The following is a 19,155-nucleotide window of genomic DNA, read 5'->3' as shown; positions in this document are numbered from 1 at the left end:
ACAAGATGCTGAAAGGTTTCTTAAGGGATGCTAATCCATTCAGTCATTAATCATTTCAGATAATTTTACAGAGAGGTAGGCAGACGGTGGTGATGACGAATACATCATTCAAATTCATCCCAAGCAGGGGTGAAATTCTTCTGGTACTCACCGGTACTCTGTACTGGGTCTTATTTTAATGCCAGTACTGGGTACTGGGACCTATTTTATCTGCTTTTCATCCAACGTGCTTGCATTCCGTTCATTCACACTAGCGTAACGTTTTTCAAATGTGCTTTCATTTAGCACTTTTCATGCTGCTTGCATTCTGTTTCCTAAAACTGCTTATCTGTCTCTTAGCTGCTATTGGCCACCATTAAAGTCAGTATAATCACTGCATGTTGATTGGCCGAGCTTTCATTCTGATTAGATTTCATTTTGGCATGCATCACAAATGCTGCCCATTTTGCTTTGTGTCAGTGCTCATTGGTTGATCAATGAGAGAAGGCTTTAGCAGTGAGATGTGAAAACAGCGTGTCACAAAGACGGCCGGAGTGGGTGGCGTCAGACCAGAAACAGGAACACAAACGACAGAGACTTGGAGTTTGGTGGAGCTGAGCGAATGGTTTCGCTCAGCATTTAATAAAACAGCACAGAAAATAAAAGGGTTTAACAGACAAAAACACGGGACACGGCACTACACGCCAAAATAAACAGGTAGACAAAACGGACAGACACTAACAAACAGGGACGAACAAACACGGTGAGTGAAAACACTTATCTTTACTCTTTACGCTTTTGCTTTCTTTTACTTTCTCCTTCTCTCTCTCCCGTTCTCCACTCACCGAACACCTAACCACGAGTGACTAAACGTGCATCTATTTATACTGTTTGTGCTGGGATTCAATTACTAATTAATTATTCACTTGAATTCATTACGTGAAACCCCGTGTTCACATATTATATTTTAAATGCACGTGCGTGATGTGCAATCCCGTGCCTAAATACAAATATACACTTTTTAAATACACGTGAAACACAGACCCGTTTATATCCCGTGTACCAATGACTATACACCAACATTAACACATGCACGCAACACACAAATGCACACAGGGACGGGGCACATTGCCACATATACCCCCCCTTGTGCGCAGCACACATGGCCTCAACGGCCACCTCCCCCCTTAAAAATCCAGCAGTCCAGGATAAAGTCTCGGGCTGGGAAGGGAGGCTTCAGTGGGCCCTTGGCTGGCAATGCTGTCAGCACCCCTGCCGGTAGTGGCACGGCTGACAGCCTGCTGGTCCATGCTTGCAGCGAACTTGCTGCAGGGGATGCTGGTCTCCTGACCTCACCCCCTTCCTTCGTAGCCGGTAGCTCCCCTTGGTGGGGCTCCGACCACAGTACTGCCGGCAGCGAAGAAGCTGCAGTGGGAGCAGGTCTCCGGACCTCCCCCACGATCTCTGGCAGCGAAACTGCTGCTGGGGTTGGTGGTCTCCAGACCTCCTCCCCCTTCTTTGTGGCCGACAGCTCCCCTTTCTGGGGCTCCGGCCACCGTACTCCCTGCGGAGGTACGGGCAGCAGAGGCAGCTCCTGCTCCTCTGCTCCGGGCGGTGGCGGAGGCAGAGGCAGCTCCAGCTCCTCTGCTCCTGGCGGTGGTGGAGGCAGAGGTAGCTCCAGCTCCTCTGCTCCTGGCGGTGGTGGAGGCAGAGGCCGCTCCAGCTCCTCTGCTCCTGGCGGTGGTGGAGGCAGAGGCAGCTCCAGCTCCTCTGCTCCTGGCGGTGGTGGAACCAGCAGGTATTCACCCTCTGCTGGTGGAGGTGGGAGGGGCCAGCAGTCCTCCCACTGCGGTGGAGGTGGAACCAGCAGGTATTCACCCTCTGCTGGTGGAGGTGGGAGGGGCAAGCAGTCCTCCCACTGCGGTGGAGGTGGAACCAGCAGGCATTCACCCTCTGCTGGTGGAGGTGGGACCAGCAGGTATTCACCCTCTGCTGGCAGCTTGGGTCCTAGGGCTGTGGAAGCCCCGACTTCCCTCTCTTCGGGCTGTGGACGCACCGACTCCTCCCTTTTGGGCTGTGGACGCCCCGACTCCTCCCTGTTGGGCTGTGGACGCACCGACTCCTCCCTGTTGGGCTGTGGACGCACCGACTCCTCCCTGTTGGGCTGTGGACGCACCGACTCCTCCCTTTTGAGCTGTGGACGTTCGGGCTCCCCCCACTCAGGCGTAGGACGTTCGGGCTCCTCCCACTCAGGCGTAGGACGTTCGGGCTCCTCCCACTCAGGCGTAGGATGTTCGGGCTCCTCCCACTCAGGCGTAGGACGTTCAGGCTCCTCCCGCTTGGGCTGTGGACGCTCAGGCTCCTCCCACTTGGGCTGTGGAGGCAAAACCAGCAGGCATTCTTCCTCTGCTGGTGGAGACGGGGACAGCAGGCATTCTTCCTCTGCTGGTGGGACTGCTACCTGGGCTGCTGTTCCACTTATAATTGCCTCCAGGTAGCTGAGGACCAAATCCACACCTTCCTCCCAGGTGCTTACGGTCTGCTCCCTTGCATAAGCCTCCCATCGTTCCCTATCCATAAACTGCAGGAACTGGACGACTACTGGTATAGACTGGGCCTCCAGCCCAGCATTTTCCAGCATCCAGTCCCGCACTTTGATGGCGTCTTCTGCCATTTTTTTTTTTTATTTTATACTTTTTTTTTTAAATCCAAAACTGCGGTTCCTGCTCTGGCCTGAGTCCTGGAGGCGCTGTCGATCCCACTTCTGACACCACGTGTCACAAAGACGGCCGGAGTGGGTGGCGTCAGACCAGAAACAGGAACACAAACGACAGAGACTTGGAGTTTGGTGGAGCTGAGCGAATGGTTTCGCTCAGCATTTAATAAAACAGCACAGAAAATAAAAGGGTTTAACAGACAAAAACACGGGACACGGCACTACACGCCAAAATAAACAGGTAGACAAAACGGACAGACACTAACAAACAGGGACGAACAAACACGGTGAGTGAAAACACTTATCTTTACTCTTTACGCTTTTGCTTTCTTTTACTTTCTCCTTCTCTCTCTCCCGTTCTCCACTCACCGAACACCTAACCACGAGTGACTAAACGTGCATCTATTTATACTGTTTGTGCTGGGATTCAATTACTAATTAATTATTCACTTGAATCCCAGCACGTGAATTCATTACGTGAAACCCCGTGTTCACATATTATATTTTAAATGCACGTGCGTGATGTGCAATCCCGTGCCTAAATACAAATATACACTTTTTAAATACACGTGAAACACAGACCCGTTTATATCCCGTGTACCAATGACTATACACCAACATTAACACACGCACGCAACACACAAATGCACACAGGGACGGGGCACATTGCCACAAGCGGCATAGAGTAATTATTATTTTCTTAAGTTTGGAGAAACTATCTGAATATTCGAATGACCATTGCTGCGCATGAATTTGAAGGCAAAAATTCACGTTAGTGTCTGCCATAAATTACACAGTTGATAAATATTAGAAATAATTATCACAATGTGCTTTGTACCAGTTTATAAAATGGAAAGTGATGTGTGGGATAGTAGGGATTAACATAAAAAACAGGATCAACAAAGTAAAGTGCTGCTTCAGATTTGGCAAGCGAGTCGGGATACAGATGCAGGTGTGCTTTTACGTTTTCCAAACACTGGCCCAACTTGCAAGGTAAATGTTAAGTATAGTGATCAAAGTTTTGTTTTGTTGTGATCCTAATATTTTCTGTTATGAGGACTGTAAATGCACAATGCCCCCCTTTTCTACAGTATATTTAAGTTAAATTTGAGTTTGCACTTGCATGTAAAGGCATACGTAAACCACAGTAATGATATTACTTTATGAAAATGTGTAATTTGTCACTTTGTTTTTGTGTAGGAACCACAATGCCAGGGATTAAAAAAACAAAACAAAAAAAAACCTGATGTCTACTTTTATTCTGTTTCTGCCTGAAATATACTAATCTTTTTCTGGAATAGATCATGGTATAATTAATCTACACAGAAACACAACAGAACATATTGTAGGATAAGTAATTTGTAAATCAATTAATCAATAAAATAACAGGGATATATGTTCTAATCCAAGGTTATCAATGTAGCATGGCCAGGTCCTGTTGTAGGTGAGCAACCAGGGTCTGGAAAGTATGGGGAGGATTTCAGAGAATACTCTGGAGATAGAAATGGCCAAGTCATTTTTTGGTTGATCTGTGTTGATCTGCAGCAGTGCCTGGTACATTAAAAAAATATTGCGCATTATTTGACTTAGACCTTTTTGTATCATTTGTTCAAAGCACAGTTGTTTTCTTTATACACATTTTGTATAACATCCACCCTTTTTTAGGATATCTTGAAACAAAACTCCCTCTCTACAGCAGTTACTGCATACTGTAATATGTCTTAATACTTATCATTTAAGGTTTAACTTAAGTGTTATATTACAGTACATAACTAAGTGATACATGCAGAGGGTACAAAGCTTTCAGTATTTTCAGCTTCTTTGTTTATGATGACTTGGTTATATTTTATCAGTTATTTTTTAAGGCTTATTTTGTATTCATAAATGTATTGTATACCGGCTGTGCATATGAGTACCTGCACTTTTTTGTTGAGAATTTCACCCCTGATCCCAAGCATATTCATTTGAATTGAGATCCTGGCCTGTGGTAGCTGCTGTCTTAAACCATTTGTGCATAATGAACTCATCTTTCTCTTTATTCTACGTGCAATAGTAAATCAGACAGACATCAAATTAAAGACAGAAATAAATCTAGTTTAAAAGAAATAAATGAGCAATATTTCCTCTGACCTGAAAGGCTGTTAGCGACGATGTTTGTGTTGTTCCTCTCTATGATTTCTGTGTAGATGTGTTCTTCGTTCCTTCTCGGCCTAAGATTGCTGTCTTGGACGTCATCATCGTTGCTGCTCAAACTGGTAATCCTTGCAAGAAGAAATGGAATGGTCATTTACACAAGGAGAACAAAACACATTGTGTTCTCCTTGAGTTGAGGTACATTGCTAAAGGGTTAAGTAATCTTTATGATTGCTGTTGGGACTGTGGTATAAAGCATAGCAGTGTGCAGTAAAGCACATGCAATCAGGGCAATGATATCACATAATTACTATAAAGAACAAGCCAATGAAGAGCCTATCTGGTCTTTTTGGCCCATGGCTGGATTGAAAAAAAAAAAGAATCACACCTCACCTTTGCAGGAGCAGTTTGTACCTGCAGTAAAGGAACAGCAGGGGCCCCAGGAGCAGGAAGGTGACACACACAGCAATGACAATCACTGTGAGCTGCAGCGATGGGGGGCCTGTGACAGAACACTTCCCCAGAGGTGTAGCGCTCTGGAGAGGAGCGGACTGCACGCTGAGGGGAGGCTCTGTGCTGGTTGTGCTGGCTGTGCTGGGAGTGCCTCCTTTCTCTTGTTTGCACAGTGCGAGATAAAAAAAAACCCAAAACAGAGACAAAATAGTTTTATTCAAACGTCTATGCATCCTTCTCATTCTTGGAAAGAGCTTTAGAACGCTTTGTAAATTGGCTAACCCTTTCCAAATTATTTTCACCAAGACCAAGCCGTTTTAGCTGCCATAGTTAAACAACATTTACATAGAGGTATTCTGACATACAGGAACCACAACAGCATGATCCAATAAAACTGACAATACAGTAATAACATACCAGTGTCTGTACCAATGAATACCATCTAAGGACAGCTTCATTTGTCTTCCAAAAATGTCATTACTGGTTATTATGAGGACTGCTAATAGTTCTGAAAAGATTCCTTCAGGGAATACACTAAAATCATCCAAACAACCTTTCTATTGGGGAAGTGTCCCAGCCTCATGTATTGTATAATAAAAGGGCTTCTTAAAATGACTGAAAGTAGCGAAAGCTTACCCCTGTGCACCTTGAGTTTGATGGTATAGATCATTTTGATGCTTTTGGAATCGTACAGCGTGCACTGGTAGGAGCCCTCGTCAGAAAGCTGGACGTCACTTAAGGTAAGGGAGAAATCTGCAGTCTGAATCATGTTGGGCTGGGTTTTTATCCTCTCTTGATTATCTGGGTTTACCACCTCTCCCATGGCTGTTATGGTGACTAACAGCTTCTTGCATTTCTTTTGAAAGCAATGGTGCCACGAAACCCCTGCATCAGAGTCTGGTTTCCAAAAATCCTTTCCTTTGCATGGTAGAAGAACGGAAGATCCTCTGAGTGAATGGATTAGGGAATCACCTGTTCAAAAGTAACAAATGCATAAATACATAGGCTTACTCCGAACTATAAAAACAAAGAGGGTTTGAATCTTTTAAGATGAAACGTCCTAGTTTTAGATTCAATTTGTAAATTAACTGTCAGTTCCAGGACTTATAAAAAAAAGTTTTGGTTATTGTTTTTACACTAACCATTGTGTCTTAGCTATAGAAACCCACACTATTTTAAATACAAAGTTACAGTAGTATGCAAATGGCTTAGAACACCCCATTGCTTCTGTTGTTTTGATTGGTTGTGCACACTAAGTCAAACCACTATAACTGAAAATCTTGGAAAATTTAACTAAAAATGAACTAAAATCCTTACCTGAGGTGCCTTTGTAGAGCAGATGAGCAAAGAAAATGAAAACAATTCTGCTGTCCATGTTGAAAGGCAGAAATGATGATTTGTGTTGCTGTGGGAGTCAATTATCAGCACTTGAGACCATCAAAGAGTGGAAAAAACCTTAACTTCCTGTCCCATAAATGTAAACGCCTTTGATAAAAATCACAGCTATACAATAAAACCTTTTTTTTTTTTCAAACAAACCCATAAAACACAGCATTTATTTGTTTTGTATTTTAAAATGGATCAAAATTGTTAAGCGCCAGTTTACAACTCATGCTAAAAGTATTTTTAATGCAGACATTGCTTTTTTGTCTGGTTTGATTTAATTTTCCAAAGGTCTCTCGGTTTTTCAGTTACATAGACCACAACAGCTGAAATATCAGCCATGGGGGGTTTTTGTTATGCTTTGGCAGAGATAAACTTAAACAAATTCTGTGGCATATGATTGTTTGACATTCATTTGTATTGAACTGCAACCAAATGTATCAAATATAGGACAACCCATATGAACCCCCTTGCCTCCCATACACATATGGCATTTCATTATGAGGGCAATTGTAGTTTTCTGCTGTACTCTAAAATGCCTGTGTTTTTCATGTAGGATGGGTGATAAGGGGAAGACTAAACACACAGATCAGAATCTCTGCCTTATTACTTAACTAATAGGGTCGTAAATGACACTTTATGTTTTGATTGAATACACATTGTAAAATGTATCTACAGTGAATTTCTTAGCACTGCAGTAGTACTATTGTAGGTTCTATTTGTGGCCGTTATAAAACATGCATACAACATGTTGTACCTGTTTATTGCTTGTTAAACCTTTATTAAATATAATGCGATCTGTGGACTAAAACATCATTATACATTATGAAAAAGAACATTTTTAATGTTTTAAAACTCAAAATAAACAGCTGAGGTTATTTTTTTTATTTTTTATTACAGGACTGCTTTGTAAATCTTATTTGTTTCTTACTGGTTTTGGAAAATTAATTATTCCATTTAGAAAAAAACTGGATCAAACTGTGTGCACTGGAGGAAGAGCTTTTTTAACTCATAAAAAACAGCATAATCTCCAACCTAAGGAAAAGTGTGCAGAGAAAACGCTGTTGTCTAATATCATCATGCATGAATTATTAAGTGAGAGCTAGCTTACTCTGCAATTCCAGCAGCTCTTTACTGTACTTTGAGGAGAGGCCAGTTACTGCACAGTGTGCCAGTTGCTCAAACCATCAGCATCAGATTGATGAAAGACGATTACAAAAGTTTAAAATTAAGCTGAAAACTGGATATTATGTGGTGGGCATGGGTTTCTGAATTATGAACATTATTTAACTAAATAAGAGCTAAAAAACACATTTATGAATTGGTGTATTACAATTGCCCAAGCCTTACTGAGCATGTACTCCCCTTAAAAACGGTTGCTGACAGTGCCATATGCTGTACCCTCCTACGGAGGGGTCTCTGAGTCAAAGACAATAGACCCTGCCAACATACTGTCCATTGTTATTATTTTGTTGTATGTGGCCCATGTGAAGGCTTCTTTTTATCGCTTGGGTCTGGAAACACATGTTCTTTCTGATTGGTGAATATTTAATGTCGTGTAATGGTTGCTGATGTTGTATATTTAACACATCAGCTGGCTTATATGGTGTTAAATATTTCTATCATGTTTAGACCAAACCATGTTTTTTTCGTGGTTAAATTGTTAACTTCAGGTCAGCCCTGATTTGGCCATCACTATTGGTATTTCCTGGTCTTGCTTAGGACAATGTTCTGGCTCAAGTTTATATTTTATTATTATTATTAATTGAGTCACCACGATTGTTTCAATTATGGTACCAAAGTGTACAGAATGTGTGTGATTCACGATCACGAAATTGACAATAAATACTTTTTATTACACTATGTAACACAATTTTTGTTCCTGGGAAGTAAGTGTTATTTCCTAATTGCTTATGCCTCAAAAGTATAGAAAATGGCTATTATTCCCCACAAACTTTGCTTTTGTGACCAGGACAGTGATATTTTGAAATTTACCTATTTCCAATGAGAAAACGGGCAAATTTGTGTCTTTTCGTTCACATAAAGTCAGAAAAAAACAACATATGAATCCAAATTAACATGTATTTATACTAAAGTAATACAAAAATTACTACAAAAGATTTAGAAGTGAGTAGTTTTTCGAGATTTACGATTATACTGTAAATCACTTTCACGAATCAGCCCCCAAATGACGTTGATTTTGAAGTCTCCTATGACCTTGATGCCATCTCAGAAAAATGCAGATATGTATCCACTTAGGCAGCTGGAACTAAACTGAACTGGTGGGCTTAAAGCCCCTGTATTTATACTACTATTTATATTACTGGAAAGTTCTAGAAAGTTCTAGAAGTTACTCCAAGTTTACTCAGCACTGAATCTATCTGGAATGTTCTGGAAAATAGGTAAATTTCAAAATATCACTGTCCTGGTCACAAAAGCAAAGTTTGTGGGGAATAATAGCCATTTTCTATACTTTTGAGGCATAAGCAATTAGAAAATAACACTTACTACCCAGGAACCAAAAAAAAAAAAAAAATTGTTACACGGTGTTATCAGTACTACTGGGATCTATATTTTTGTTTATTTGGTGTGTTTGAGACACCTAAATAAAATACACAATCAGTTTCCTTTAAATGAACACAAAAGAATGCCTGTTTGGTAGATTTCTTGATTTGTTTAGAAGATTTGAGAATTTAATGCCTTTGAGATCATGTTCAGTAGTTTCTTTTCTTTCTTATGTAAAATCCTGTATGAAAAACAAATATGAAATATGACATCCATTACATTTTGGGTAGCCTCTTTTTTCAGACCCCATGTATTGATACATGCAGCTGGCTCTTTGAGCTAATATATATATATATATATATATATATATATATATATATATATATATATATATATATATATATATATATATATATATATATTAGCATGATGCTAAAATATATATATATTTGATTCAAACACAGGCTCCCTTGAGAAAGATATGTTGTACATATCTTTCTCAAGGGAGCCTGTGTTTGAATCAAAACATTGGAGGTATTTATAGGTTTTTGACGGCATGACAACTACTTGTTATTGTTTACATTCAAATCCATTATTTATTCTTACATGATGTAATGGTGTCCTATATATTGTGACATCATTTTTACTTCTATCTTTGAATCTGTATTAATTCTAATTACTACTACTTTATATAAACTTATATTTTTATTATATCATGCAATGCTGGCGCTGAGGATCAGTCTAGATTTGGCCTCCCCAGCGCATCAGCATGCACAACTTTTGAATGAATTTTGTTTATTTATTTAAATGTTATATATTTATTGAAGTTAATTAGTTCATTTTTTTCTGTTGAGTCCCGCTGGCATAATCGTGTTCAGTCTATTTATCCATTTACTTTCTTTTATTCTTCTATATGTCGCATTGTCTAATTTGAGCTGTTCTAATACTACAAACTTTACATAATTTATGTCATGTCCCTGACTGGTGAAGTGCTGTACTATTGGTTCATTCATTTTTTTTATTTCTAATTAATGAAAGGTGGTTCTGAATTCTTTTATATAAAGTAGTTCCAGTCTCTCCAACATATTTGATTTCATCACATTTTTCACAGGCTATTCCATAAAACACATTGCTATTTTTACAGTAGGTATTAGTTTTTAGTGGATATGTGGTGTTCTTATGTTTAATTATATTTGTACTTTTGTCTATGTATTTACACACTTTACATTTACTGGTGCACATGTTCGTAGAACCTATTTTTCAATTATTCTTTTATGTTTACTGTGAACTAAAATATCACCTAAATTAGCTTCTCTTTTGAATGCTACAACTGGGGCATTAAGAAATACTAAAATCTTTCTGAATTATGTAGAATCCGCAAATGTTTCCAAACTATCTTAGAAATATTGGGCAAAAGTTTAGAGTAAGTCATTACTAATGGGACTCTTTTGACCTTTTTATCTCTATTTTAATACTCTAGTAGATCATCTCTTTTTTAGTTTATCCACTTTTCTTAACTCCATCTCTACAAAATGGAATGAGGTAGGTCTGGCAACATTCCATAATAACAAATCAGTGACGTCATCTGGAGTGACGTGGAAGGAATGGTGTGTTTTACAAATAAGGTAACTTACTACCGTTTATATATATATATATATATATATATATATATATATATATATATGGGTTCTATATTATTAAATCGTTCCATTACATATGTTAAAAGGAATTATTGTTTACTTCCTCTTCGAACAACCAATCAGCAGGCTGTAAAGTCACAGCCTACGCTCGTCTTCACAACATGCACTTCGTCTGCCAATGGGGTTTTAACAGTGCAGAACCCGGAAATGAAAGTTGAGTTGTGATTTGGCAGGGAGCACCATGGCAGAGTCGTACGTGAAACCAGGTAATGCCAACACAAATTACAAAGAAAACACATTTCAAATAAAATGTATTACGTGGAAAAAATGTTTATTGATGTAGATATATTAATATTTGTAAATTGTGCTGTTGTGACAAGTTGCTTGCCGAATTTTTTGCTATTGTTTCTCGTGACTTTTTAGTTTTACGTCGATTCAAACATAAGTTCCAGTTATGAACCAACGCTTTCGATGTATTTACAGTTTACCTCGATAGTGTAAAGCGTGTTAAATACGAACATAACATTGGTGAAATGTTAGGAGCTATGGCGATAATGTATTTGATCGTAAAAATAGTTTCTAGGGACAATCATTTATTCAGTACAGTATAAAGTACAATCTAAAGATATATTATTAATTAAAAACATGCCGGTATGCAGTATACACGTGTAAACATATACAGACTTCTGTACGCTATGATTGTGCTACTTGTTTAAGTCAGACAATTCGAAAACTGTACAGAGTGTGTATAATCAAAGTTGTTTTTATCAGTATTTACATACTATATATTATATCCCGGACATTTAAATGTGTTGATAACAATCACCCGGCTACACAAACAGAAGTACCATGAAGTAGGTTTGACAAACTATTGTTTTCTGTTTAGCAAGATCCTGCATCATTTTGATGTTAGAAAACGTGTGTTTTTCAAAACCTGTGAGCCCCTGACCACAAGTTCTGTTTAGGAACAGCAGTTAGTTTACTGCTGCTCTTACGTCACAGTCAGAGCGGTTCTGAAAACGCACCTTTCTTTTTTTGTGTGACCAGAATTTTGCTTAATATGGCTGCAAGTCAAAGCGCAATGTTTTGCGCTGACACAAAGGTTTATTTAAAAATGAAAATCACTTACTTGACTTTGTAAGTATATAAGTAAAAGTACAATGTCCCACAATCACGATCAATACTGTACAAAAATAAGATTATTGGGTGACATTTCATTCTTCCATTGTTTACCAGACAGGCTACTAGTTTACAATCTCTAAATGTAGCTGCATGCACTCAAGCTTCCACTTCTGATTGCTTGCCACAAGGTACAGTAATTAGCAGGTAGGCAGGCGTATCTGCCCTGGCGCACAATAAGGTTACAGCACACACCCTATAGTTATCTTAATACTGAAATTGTTTTTGTACACAAACGTTTCTAGAAGCCTAGAGCTGATCTAGAGTAATCCTATATCTCTTATTTCTAAACTGTTTTTAAAACTGTTAGGACCATGCTTTTAGGGTGGGCTGGAGGAACTGGGTTGGATTTTTGTGGTTTGAACTACATGATGGGCATGGAAAGGCTTTGTTTTAAGGAGATATTGGACATCATTTTTCTTTTTGTATTACTAGGTAATCAGGAAAAGGGCTGGAATGACCCTCCACAGTTTTCCTATGGCCTGCAGACACAAGCACAAGGGGTACAGAAGCGCAATTTCTTAAATAAACGAGTTCCCCCGCCTCAACTGGACGGGTCCCAGGGTAAGTGTTGTTTTACATATTGGCCTCTTGGTAAGGCTAGAAAATGAGACAGCTTTTAAAGGGTTTTTTTTTTTTTCGACACAAATGTATATTTCTTAATTTTTCCAAAAGTAAAAAACAACCAACAAACTACAAATTAAAAAATAAATGACCTTATGATATAGAAGACCTTAAATGTGATACTTAACTGGTTTATTTTAAGTTTTGTAACTGTAACGTGTATTTATCATATATTGTTTTCATTTTATAAAAGCAGTAATAATAATTAAAAAAAATGGATTAAAAGCTTTCTTTAATCTTGGAGGTATCCATTTATCTAAAGAAATGAAACTAAACGAAGACTAATGGAGAGGCAAAATAGTCCTTGTAATGCAGCTTTTTTTCTTCAAAATGAAATAGAACCCTACAATGCTTGTGATTTTTTTTTTAATTGAGCAGGTGAATACTTCATGTTTTTCACAGATTTTTCATGGTTGTTATATCTGCTCTGTTTAAGTTTCTTTGCCGAGTGGAGCCCCACTGCCTGCCAAACCTTTGTCTCCTACTTTGCCACTGGCTCCACCTCCATCCACAGTGGTGCTGCCTGCCCGCAGGCTATCTGCAGTGGACTCCACAGCCCTGTCGGCCTCGACTCATACAGAGTGTGAGGCCAGTATAGAGGATGTAATGGGGTTACTGGACTGGGCACTGACAGCCTGCAGGACGACAGTCAAGGTAACCATGAAAGGAGCTCCTCTTATCTTCCCTTTTGTATGCTTGAAACACTAGGGCATATTCTTTTTCGAATTTTGTATTTAATACAGGTGACAGGTTAGGTCCTATTTTAATGCATTAGGGCGGTCAAGCAATTATATTTAATTGATACAATTACTGCATCCATCTCATTCAAGTTTGTTTTCTTACTAATGTTATTATTATTATTATTATTATTATTATTATTATTATTATTTTAAAGTTTTTCTTATTATCTATAAGGCCTTATATGGTCTTGGACCTTCTTATCTGCAAGATCTGCTGACCCCATATGTTCCTGGTCACTCCCTGAGATCAGAAAATGCTAATCTTCTGAAGGCATTTAGTTATAATGCCCCTCGTATTTGGAGCTTGCTCCCAATGGAGTCAGTTTATTACTCACCTTAATGCATTTCAAATGATACTGTTTATTTTCTTATCAGTTTCCTTTAAAAGGGTATCCTTCTCTGATGTTTTTCATTGCTATTTAAAAAAAAAAAAAGTATTCTCTTTATTAATAACTTATAATTGTCTAAATAAAACAAAGCATTCATTGATTAACGGTTATATGCTCCTCAATTGTAAATACTAATACAGGCGGCACCGCTTTATCAGGACGCCTCAGGAGAAAGAAAAATATCCTGAATAAGTGACTGTCCCAATTAAACGAGAAACAGTTAAGACGACCTTAGTCACACTTTTTTGTTTCTTAATGAAAAGAAAAATAATGAAATCACATCACATTATGATTAAATTTTAAATCCATAATTTAAAATACAAGTCATTTTTTTTTATTCCTAAACAAAATCAATCGCTGTTTTTTATTTCTACATGAAATGAAAAAGAATGAAATCACAACTTATCACAAGGTGAGGCACCTGCGATGTTGACACGCCACCTTTCTTCGCAACAGCAGCCAGAGAAACCCTAGGAGACTCCAGCTCCTTCAAGAGTTGTTGTTTATGCAAGTCACAGCATAATCACGTACTCACTGCACTGCACTACACAAACCTGTCTTACTCTGAAAAATGATCTCCGTTCATCATTTGAAAATACTGTATCCCAATTAAACGAAGTGACGTCCCAATTAAACAACATAAGTAGCATTGGGAAGAACCGTCTCCCAGAGTTGTATCCTGTTTAAGCAGAAATCCTGATTATCAGTATCCCAATTAGGCTGCGGCGATTATCATACTTGGCTTGATTCATGGGCTTGCAGCGATCCTGAATTTCTAAAAGTGTACTCTGTCTAAACTGACGGGTTTCATTTGTTGTTGTGTTGTTGATAGAAAGTGTATTTTCAGAAGTGAAAGGCATGTTTAGCATGCAGGTGGTGCTTCAGATACTGACATTTTTAATTTGACAGTAGACATGTCAGAAAGTTAAAAACAATAAATGAACTTCCCATTCACAGGTTCTTCACTTTTAGTACGTTGCTCCATAATGCAGTTATCTCAAAAACAGCCACAAAACACCCATTGTCCTTACAGTCCATTAAAACCTTAAATGTGATTTTTTTTTTTTTCGTAAATCAGTCGGCATTTCAGCAATAAATCTACAATACCAATTTTTACCTAAATTCCAGAAGTTTTGTTTTGAAGAGGAAAGCCATTATATTTATTGTGCCGTTTCTTGTACTCAATAATTGGAGATCTGGCAAGCAACATGTAATGCAACATTGAATGTATTGCTGGATTGTGATCAAGCTGATCAAATCAACCCCTTAGTGCATATATTAAAAGCTTTTAAACCATTGCATGCAGGAAGACTCTTTTTTTAATGCACCTGTCATTTGGTTTTTCAGAGGCAGGTTTGTGATGAAGTTAGTAAACGGCTGACCCTGTTCCAAGAGATGTGGATCAGTGGAAAGCTATCGTCTCCTGTAAAGAAGAGAATGTACTACCTGGCACAAGGTAAAAGGCATGCATTTCATAACCACTACATTTTATCAACATCCTTTGCTGAAATACTTGAGTCCACTGGTGATGCTGGTTTTTAGCTTTGTCTGCATGTTGCAGGGCACCCATACATATTCCCACACTTTAGAGTCTTCAGTAGAAACCCCCTTATTCAATTGTGATAAAACTTGCTTTAGCAAAAGTTATCTTTGCATAGTTACATAGGACACAATTGTATTTGACTTCCCTCTGGAGAACTGTTTAATCAAGAACTGTCCAACGGTTTCAAACTTTTTTGTTTTAGAGGTTAACTGTGTTTTAGACTGTTAATGTCTTTGAGAAAGGGTACAGGTACAATGCAACACAATTGAATTTGCATTAAATGTTAAATAAGTAGTCTCTTGGTTCAGCCCTCACATACAGTGCATGTGACAGTGTATGTCATGGTGATTCACTTCTTCATACCTTAATACTGTTGTGAAGACCCTCTAAAATTCTGTTGCCAAAATGATTTCTCTTAAAATAACAAATCAAATACCCAAACCATGAGAGCAAAGCTGTACAGCATATTTAGGGATTCTGATTTTTTTAGATATATATATTTTTTTTACTAAAAAGCTGACTAAATTGTAGCAACAACACTAAGACAACCCTTCACTAGTTTTTTGCTAATTAAAACTGCACACAACATTAATATTCTGTGACTGCACTTTAGACTACACATTGTCCTTACAGTCTATTAAAACTTTAAATGTGATTCTTCAATACAACCATAATGTTGAGCTCACTGAGACATTTGTCTCGAGATCCATCCGTTAGACAGTCAAAACCTAGCACCCCCAAAGTTAGGTGTACACTATTCCTTGTGTTTTGTGTTTTACAGAATTGAAAAAACAGAACTGGGACTCTGCTGATGAGACTCATCGCTCCCTGATAGTGGACTATGTCAATGAAGTCAGCCAATGGATGGTGGGGGTGAAAAGGCTAATTGCAGAGACCAGGAACCTCCCTACTGAAGTCCTCAATGCTGAAGGACCAAGCCCAAAAGAAGACACGACCCAAAACACCCAATAAGACTAATGAAAAAAAGTGAAAGACTATACATTTGCTGTGATGACAGCAAAGATAGACAGCAAGCTTGGGATTTATTTTTTGAACACAAAACTGCAGAAGTTGTTTCATGACATACAAACAGTTTGAAAGAGTATACTTTGTTATTCCATGCATAGTTATCATAATACCAGGAACATTATTTTTTTCTTAAAAAAAAAAGAAAAAGCTTTGTAAAGCTATCCAACACTTATACTGTAATATTGTTAAACAGTTGAAATTATTATACTTATTGAATGGATAATTTGGTTTGGAGATGGTTATGTTTGGTGGCTGTATTATTTTAAATTGATACCAATGATACTGACATTTTTTCATATAAGTGGTGACAGGTATGGGGCTCCATTTCCAGCTGTTTTTAGGAAGGTGTATACAAAAAATCTATAGGAAAGCTAACAGTTTTACCCCTACATCACAGTGATCAAATGTGATTATGCAGTTACTGGAATAACCGCCTGATTTGATTATGTTTTGGTTTCTGAATTCTTTTTGTACATTTTTACTTGATTTTAAGGGTTTGAAGAACAGAAACAAGTTATAGTGGTGGCTGGTACAACCCATTAAAGTTAAAATTGCTGCTAAATCTAGAACATTGTCACTGACTCTATTCAGAATACAGCTTACTTGAACCTTCAGTACCTGTATTATCCAAGGTGCAAAGTGGTTTGCTTTTTTGTGCGTTAGTGGTTTCATTTATGCAAAAGAAGACTATGCGTACATATTGGTTTTCCAAATTGAAAGACCAAGGCTTTTACATTCTGTTATTAAATGTTTAACAGCAGTATGGATATGTGCAAACTGTTCAATTGTCTAGATGTTCTCTGATGATATAATTGGGTGTGATGAAACGATTGGCAGTGTTAATAATTAGTGGCTTCACCTATAGGGGTAGGCACCCTTGTCTCTTCCTTTTCACTCCATTCCATTCCATTGCAGAACGATTTTTTTCCAACCATGTTGAAGAACAGTGACGGAATTAAGGATCTGATTAGGTCAACTAATTTAGCTGTTTTCCCCTGATTCTGGTCCAGTAGTGTAGTGCCTTCACAAGCCATATAGTTAGGGCTTGAAGTTTTCTGGGTTTTTTTTTTAACACATGATGTCCCTTTAAACATATTTTGAGTCGATTCTCTTTCCTAATTATTCTCAGAAAAAGCTTTTCATCACAAAACAGTATAATTTGCTTTTACCTTCATATCTTGACTGAGCCTGATTCTGTTTCGCTTAATTTTTATTTCAAACAGATGTGACAAATTACATTAATTGCTCATTGCTGATCCTAATTGCATTTCATTCTTGCAGATACCTAGTTTGTTATTGTGCTTTTGTCATTTTCACTAATTTAACAGAGTTGTCCTGACAGAAATACCCAGTGCGGAGTGTACACTGATAGCAAGTACATTATTTAAAATCTCCTTGATTTGTAGCAAAGAAAGAAAAAATAATAATAAACCCAGTCTTTAATTAGTAGTTTTCTTTATTAGGAAGCAGAAACAGCTTAACAACTACTAATTAACATTTAAATTGAGGTAGAGATTTGGAAAATAAAACCCGAAAAGTTCAAACCCTACATATACTACATGTGCTTCCTCCTGGAACAACTTTACAATTGGCAAACTCAGGGCTAATAGTTTTGCACTACTAAATCAGTTTGGGAGCTTGGGGTAGCATTCATATGTATAATTCTTTAAAGCATTAAGTTATGAATAATTAAATAAAGCATTGTTTTCCAAGCATGATTTCTGCAGACGTGTTATGACCTAACATTATTCACGGACCAGTTTTAACAAGAGTGCCTGTAAAGGAAAAATGTAGAGCTCAAAATAAATAGGGAATGTAAAATATTACAAAGGAGATTTTCCTCAAGGTTTCAATGGGAGCAGCTACATTTCTAATCGAAGGTTTTAATTTGAAGTGGAAAAGCCTGGCTCAAAGTAAAATTAAATCACATCAAAAGGTTTGTGTCATGAAGGTATTAGATCAAAGACTGTGCTTGCTGACCTATGGTTAGAGATACAACACCAATTATTAAGCTAACACTTATAATACCCCGTGGATGTAGGTTTATCTTCTTCTTAATATTTGCTTTTAAATTGGAGAAAGGTAGATTAAGCAATTGCACAGCAGTCTTCTAGGGCAGTTTCATGAAAATCAAACCTTATTCTATTCATAAAAACCTATTTTGAAAACGCATGTCCTCAATAACTAATGAGTTTAAGATGTGTGTACAGTGTAAGGCTCACTGGTTCTATTTTTAACACAATAGGCCTACTTCTCTGTTAAGTTGGAATGCAGTCAGCAGAGTGCATCAGTATGTTGTTACCATTTAAGTATGTTATTCAGTCTTTTGTATCTTGTAAACAATGATTTTACATGCAAGTTATGAGTTACCAGTTAAATGCTTTAACAAAGCCAAGAAAAAAACAGTCTTCACATGTGTGATGAGTTAGTGGTGTCACCCTACATCCCAGTGTGTTGCTTTCAAAATAATTTTGCACATAAAAAAAAACCAAAGTGTATATGTACCCAGTAGTGATACAGTGAGTGGTTAGGTACTGAAGCACATTAAAAAACATTTAGTTGTTTTCCAAATGAAGCATTATTTTAGTAAATTCAAATAACATTTATAGGCCCAAATAACTCATTTTCTTATGCTGAAAATATTACTTAAATCATGCATTTATTATATGAACCCTGTTCCTGTGTAGCACACCAGAATATCGTTGTTTATAATATTTTTTAGAAAGGTAACTAACCGGTTATGCACGTTTTTATGAATCTGTACTTCAACCTAAAAATAAAACCTGTCTCTTTAAGAAAGAACCAGTTGTTCACTTGGGCATAGATATTTTCACGTGTCTAA

General features: G+C 37.8%; 1 protein-coding gene across 1 annotated transcript; it reads left to right on the top strand.

Moving 5' to 3' along the window:
• The first annotated feature begins 10,969 nt into the window (after positions 1-10,969).
• Positions 10,970-18,031, top strand: LOC117431220 (steroid receptor RNA activator 1-like). The gene is made up of 5 exons (XM_034051956.3): positions 10,970-11,075; positions 12,424-12,552; positions 13,049-13,266; positions 15,089-15,197; positions 16,066-18,031. The coding sequence occupies exons 1-5, from the start codon at positions 11,051-11,053 to the stop codon at positions 16,254-16,256; spliced, it is 672 nt and encodes a 223-aa protein (XP_033907847.1). The 5' UTR covers positions 10,970-11,050; the 3' UTR covers positions 16,257-18,031.
• The last annotated feature ends 1,124 nt before the right edge of the window (positions 18,032-19,155 follow it).

This window comes from Acipenser ruthenus, chromosome 22 (genome assembly GCF_902713425.1).
Source record: "Acipenser ruthenus chromosome 22, fAciRut3.2 maternal haplotype, whole genome shotgun sequence".
Lineage (NCBI taxonomy): Eukaryota > Metazoa > Chordata > Actinopteri > Acipenseriformes > Acipenseridae > Acipenser > Acipenser ruthenus.
The sequence above is the reverse complement of the archived record's forward strand: the minus strand, read 5'-3'. Positions and strand labels throughout refer to the sequence as shown.

Excerpts from the sequence above, each read along its gene's own strand:
- LOC117431220 (XM_034051956.3), top strand. The coding sequence starts at position 11,051 with ATGGCAGAGTCGTACGTGAAACCAG. Across the intron at positions 11,076-12,423 it reads AGAGTCGTACGTGAAACCAG|GTAATCAGGAAAAGGGCTGG; the intron begins GTAATGCCAACA and ends TTGTATTACTAG. Across the intron at positions 12,553-13,048 it reads TCAACTGGACGGGTCCCAGG|TTTCTTTGCCGAGTGGAGCC; the intron begins GTAAGTGTTGTT and ends GCTCTGTTTAAG.